Here is a 5,611-nt window from a genome sequence, read left to right as displayed (position 1 = left end):
TTAGCCAGGTGTGGGGAGGCCAAACAGTTGGCTGCTTTTGCAGAGGTACTGGTAGGATATTAAGTTGGAATTTTGGGTCAGAAGCTAAGGAAAGAAAAACCCCAAATCTATTTTTCTGCCCAAATTTGTCTCTAATTCAGATACCAGTTGATTGAAACCATTAAACATGTTGTCAAAAAAATTAACCATTTTATTCACATTCTTGCTAGAAATTGAAAAGTTACACAAGGATTTTTTTTTAATATATTTTATTGATTTTTTACAGAGAGGAAGGGAGAAGGATAGAGAGTTAGAAACATCGATAAGAGAGAAACATCTATCCGCTGCCTCTTGCACATCCCGGGGATGTGCCCGCAACCAAGGTACATGCCCTTGACCGGAATCGAACCTGGGACCCTTGAGTCCAAGGCTGAAGCTCTATCCACTGAGCCAAACCGGTCAGGGCCACAAAGGATATTCTTTACAGTTTCATCTTAAAACTCCTATGGCACCAGATGAACCAAACCATCTCCTCAGATCTCTAAGACATATTTGAAGTAGGCTAGAATGCTCAAGACCTGAATAGACTGTGTTCATGAACTCAGATTGCAGTGGTTGAAGAGACAATGCATCAGCAAACTCCATATCTGCTCCCGTATTTGTTTGGTTCTCAGACCATAGATAATGGGGTTTAAAGCAGGTGGGATGACCACATATAAGTCAGCTAGCAGCACTTGGGTGTGCAAAGGCACTATGTCCTGCCCTAGCCAGGCCACATAGATGGATGCCATCCCAGGTAGGTAGTACAGAGCCATAACCACCGCGTGGGAGCCACACGTGCTTAATGCTTTCACCTGAGCATTCTTTGAGGAGAGATTGAAGACTGCCTGGAGAATTAGGGTATAAGAAGCAGCAATGAAGGCCACATCGGAGCCCACGATAATGGAAGAACCAATTAGACTATAAAGGCTACTGGACGTGGTGTCTGTGCATGCTAACTTGGCCACAGCCATGTGCTCACAGTAGGAATGGAGAACTATGTTGGAGCCACAGAAAGGTAGATGACTCACCATATAACTTAATGGAGTCATGAATATGACAGCTCTGATGGTGATGGTCATACTCATTCCCAGCATCACTTGAGGCGTGAGAATACTCTTGTAGTGTAGAGGCTTACAGATGGCTACATAGCGGTCAAAAGCCATGACCAGCAGCAGCCCTGTCTCTATAGCTGTGGTTACGTGGATAAAATACATCTGAGTGAAACAAGCATTGAAGCTGATAGAGCTGCCTCCTGAGGAGAAGATGCTCACCATCTTGGGCACCACAGAGGATGCCATAACAATGTCCACAGCAGCCAGAACACAGAGGAGGCAGAACATGGGCTCTTGTAGAGTGGAATCCATCCAGATTATGGTCAAGATGAGGGTGTTTCCTAACAGGGCTATGATATACATGGCACTCATCAAGATAGCCAGCCAAAGATGTGAAGATTGCAAACCTGGGATACCCACAAGGAAGAAGGTGGCAGGGGTTTCCGTTGTGTGGTTGTAGGGTGTCCCCAGCATCACAGATGAGACCGTTTTCCTGTTAATGCATAAAATGATGTAAGAAAAGGATGCAATCCTCTGAGATTTACTCCCAGCTGTGGTGTTAAGGAAGCCTGGTGGTATTGTCAGCTCAGAACTAGAAAACTTACATCTGACAAAGTTATCTTGCCCCACCTCCCATCCACCTCATTATTCTTTGCCTCATTATTCATCATTCAAAGATTGACTGATGGGTTACCTCCTTTGGAAGTCTCTTCAGCTCTACTTCCTCCACCATTCCATGTCAAAGCTAAATTATGTACCTTCTGAGCTTTCATGGAATCTCACAGGGACCGCTGAGGGACCTAAATTAACAATTCCAATGCTCTACCCTTGACTTTATTGTATTCAATCATATGTGCCTTAGTCATGGACTTATACCTTATACCAAGTTTGTGATACATGGCTGTGGTGTGCAAGTCCATTAAAAGAAGATTCACAGGGAATATAGTTAACAATCCTATATAATAAAAGCATAGTATGCAAATTGTCCCCTCGACCAGGAGTTCCTCTGGAAGTTCGACCAGGGGGTGGGGCCAGCCAAGAAAAAAAAATAAAAAATAAAAGAAGATATGTGTGCTCATTATAGCAAACAGATGAATGAATGAGAAATCATAAGTTTTTTATCTTTGTGTGTTCAGTTCCTAATATTTAATATTTTTAAATGAAACAATGAACTTCCTGATATTAAACATGTCGTATTTTGTATCCCCAGTATAGTGCTATACAAAAGATGAATGAAAAATCCTTCTCGTTAAAAAAAAATGTATTGGTGAATTCATGAAAATCATCAAGATCATTATAAAACAACATAAGTTTTCATAGGCGATAATAAACTGTCTGGAAATATTTATAATCCTTACCTTTTCTTTACTTCAACCTGGATTTCCTTGTTGAGCTAGGTTCATTTAATAGATTAAATAACTGCAAATAAAACTTTAGGGCTCCTTTGTAGATGACCCCCCAATAGGTTTTTATGATTCTTCAATATAAATAACTTCGTGGTCTATAAGCTACAAAGACATTCCAAATTACAATAAAGCTTTATTATTTAGAATTTTGGGGATATGATTACAAATCATGGTCTTTATTGAACCAGACAAACCACCACTAACAACAACAAAGCCTAAACGTAAGAGATGCCTTATAATGGAAGAGACTGAATAAAGTAATAAGCTCTGCTTCATGGTCAGATTAAAAGAACCTTGAGGTGCCCTGGCTGATTTGACTTGGTGGGTCGAGTGTTGGCCTGCAGACTGAGGTGTTCCAGGTTTGATTTCGATCAAGCGCACATGCTCGGGTTGTGGGCTCAATCCCCTGTGTAGGAGGCAGCCAGTCAATGATTCTCTCTCATCACTGATGTTTCTATCTCTCCTCCCTTCTTTTCTGAAATTAATAAAAATATATTTAAGTAAACAAAACAAAAACAAAAAATCTTGATGTGTATAGTCACTGAAATATCACATCTTCAGTGATAGATCATGAGAAGACAAAGGAAAGCTTTTTTATATAGAATGGAAGTGAAGAGCTATCAGGTTATCGGAAATTATTCAGGTTATCCTTAAGACTGCTGTGTGTTTTCTGGATGCCACACGCTCAGAATTGAGCATCACTGCTTAGAGGGCTGGAAAAGAGTCTGAGGAACGTTCTACCCACCCCCGACCCCCCACACCTGCCTCTGAGTCGGGATCTCCAGGATCTCCCTCTCCTGGATGGCTGCCCTGTACATCTACCTTTCTTCTTCTGTGCACTGCTCATCCCTCCTCTCTGCACTCTGGCAAATTCTAGCTGGTCATATTTTTCATTCCTTTGAGGCTTTTATTTTCCTCAAAAATTTTTCTTCTGAATTAATTCTGCTAAGAGGTTCATATATTTTATTAGTCTTTTTAAATGATAGGACATTTGGTTTGTTGATCATATTTTTTTTATTTCACTCTTCAATCTATTGTTACTGAGAAGTTTCTTCTAAGATCAACAATGATCTCCATCCATGCATGCCCAGTTACCAGTCTAATGACTTCTTTTCATTTTTTTAATTTTACCTGACCTATCCAAAACATTTCCCATTACTGCCTATTCCTTCAATTTTTATTCTATTTTACATGCTGTAAAATGCACAAATCTCAGGTATGCAGCTTTATTATGTTTTATAAAGTGAACACACATGACCACTACCCAGTGCAAGATACAGACACAGTTGCTTCCTGGTTGTTAAGGTGGTCTTCAGAAAGCTCTGATCAAGAGCTCTCTTAAAACACTTCCAACCCAGAACCAGCCTCTGCCTTCAGCCCTGCCGTGACATCCACATAAAAACCTGGAGGGCCAATCACTGAAGAAAAGCTTAGATAAGTCACTGAACTCCAAGAAATGAACCATAGGAGATGTGAGGATTTTCCATCAAAGGATGGGAAATACACAATCTAAAATTGTTTAAAAGTAAAGGCAGTAATCCATATTACAGAGCCTTTGTGTTTATGCCTCCCCGCTACAACCAAATAAAGATGCTCCCAATCAGGCCTACTGCTCTGTTTCTTATAATTCCTGTGGTCTCTGAAAACTGTCTCTCCATTATACCAGGATGGAACTTACCCCTTTCTCTCTCAGCTTTGAACCAAAGCAGTCATGTGTCCCCTGCTCTCTCCCTCTCTCCCATCCTCTCAACATTTCCAGAAGGTGATCTTGACATCACAAGTACCCACCCGACTTGCCCAGACCTTTAAATGGAGTGGAAGGCTTATCTCTCCTTTCTAGGGTGACCCTGGCTTTCAGACTCATCAGCCCATCACCCAGTCCCAGGTCAATTACCCACATCCCTGGAGTTTTCTCTAGTCAATGTCCTCTGATGTGTCCACATGTCTTTTACTCAAAAGAATGGAGATTTATACAGGATCCTTCAGGGGAGCTGAAATAGCAGCTTAAGATCAAACATGAACAACAGAGAGTCATGGTGAGAAGCATTGCCACTTTCAAAGATGTCCCACTGGGAGCCTTCTTTCCTCCTTAGGTTTTCTATCATCCTGCTTTTTCCCTGGACACCCCAGCTCCCCTTGGCCTTTGCCCAACAGCCAAACACTGTAACTCCTCCAGAGACGGGCTTTTCTCTGTGCTCTGGCCCCTGAGGTTTTCCAGATTGCAGGAGGAGGCAAATGCTTAGTGGATAAAGAATCTGTGTTTCTTCAAGTCCTCAGAGGGTACCTCAGAGTGAGAAGAATGTAGAGTGCATCCTGAAAAGAAAAGGAAACACCTACATTAGTTAGATTTGTGAAAGCCTGTTATGTGCCAAGCACCTTGCTGAAGGCTTTTCCCGAAGATGATCTCATTCCATTGTCATAACCCTCTAGAGTAGCTGCCACTATTACATCTTCATTTTAGAGATGAAATTGAGGGACAGAGAAGGTCACAAAGCTAGTAAGCCAGAGACAGGATTCGAATTCTAGCAATCATAATTCATTTCATTGTTGTAGAACTCTTCACACTGATAACATACTTACTCTCTCAAAGTCCACTCCATTGTTCAGTTCAGTTCAGTTCTGCCTGGGGGCTTGAGGTGGGCTTCACTGTTTCAATATTTCTCATGACTCTCTGTTATAAAGTCCTATTTGAATAAATAAGGAAAATAGAGTGTAAGGGAATCAAGGAAGATAAGCTTTTCAAACTAAGGGAAGGGCAAAGATACGAAAAGACAAAATATTCTCCAGAGAATAAACCGGAGAAGGTAGAGTTGTAAGCTAAGTACTTGAAAAAGAATGAAAATAAATGAGGCCAGGAAATAAATGAGGTGCATAGTTCATATGTTAAAAATCATGACTTCTGCCCGGGCATCATCACGGTGCAGAAATAAAGTGAAGAGAAAGAAGCCAACAAGCACAAGATTTAAAATTAATTTTTTAATGGCAAAGGATGTGGAGACATAAGGAAATATGAAAAATCAGGAGTTGATGCTACCTGCTCCCAGTGCCCCAGGTCCTCAGGGACATAGTTACTACCAGTGATGGTGATTGGTGAGAGGCCTTTCTTTCCTTTGGGGGGGGGGGGGGATTAAC

General features: G+C 41.3%; 1 protein-coding gene across 1 annotated transcript; it reads right to left on the bottom strand.

Annotated features, from left to right (window-relative positions):
• Positions 1-455: 455 nt before the first annotated feature.
• Positions 456-1,984, bottom strand: LOC102758827 (olfactory receptor 52I2). Its single transcript, XM_006762341.2, has one exon. It carries the CDS (start codon positions 1,545-1,547, stop codon positions 573-575), a length of 975 nt encoding a protein of 324 aa, XP_006762404.1. The 5' UTR covers positions 1,548-1,984; the 3' UTR covers positions 456-572.
• Between the last annotated feature and the right edge of the window lie 3,627 nt (positions 1,985-5,611).

The sequence above is a fragment of the Myotis davidii genome, unplaced genomic scaffold (genome assembly GCF_000327345.1).
Source record: "Myotis davidii unplaced genomic scaffold, ASM32734v1 scaffold58, whole genome shotgun sequence".
Taxonomy (NCBI): Eukaryota; Metazoa; Chordata; class Mammalia; order Chiroptera; family Vespertilionidae; genus Myotis; species Myotis davidii.
This window is presented reverse-complemented; position numbering and strand designations above follow the sequence as displayed.

Coding starts and splice junctions, on each gene's coding strand:
- LOC102758827 (XM_006762341.2), bottom strand. CDS start 1,547: ATGCTGGGGACACCCTACAACCACACAACGGAAACCCCTGCCACCTTC.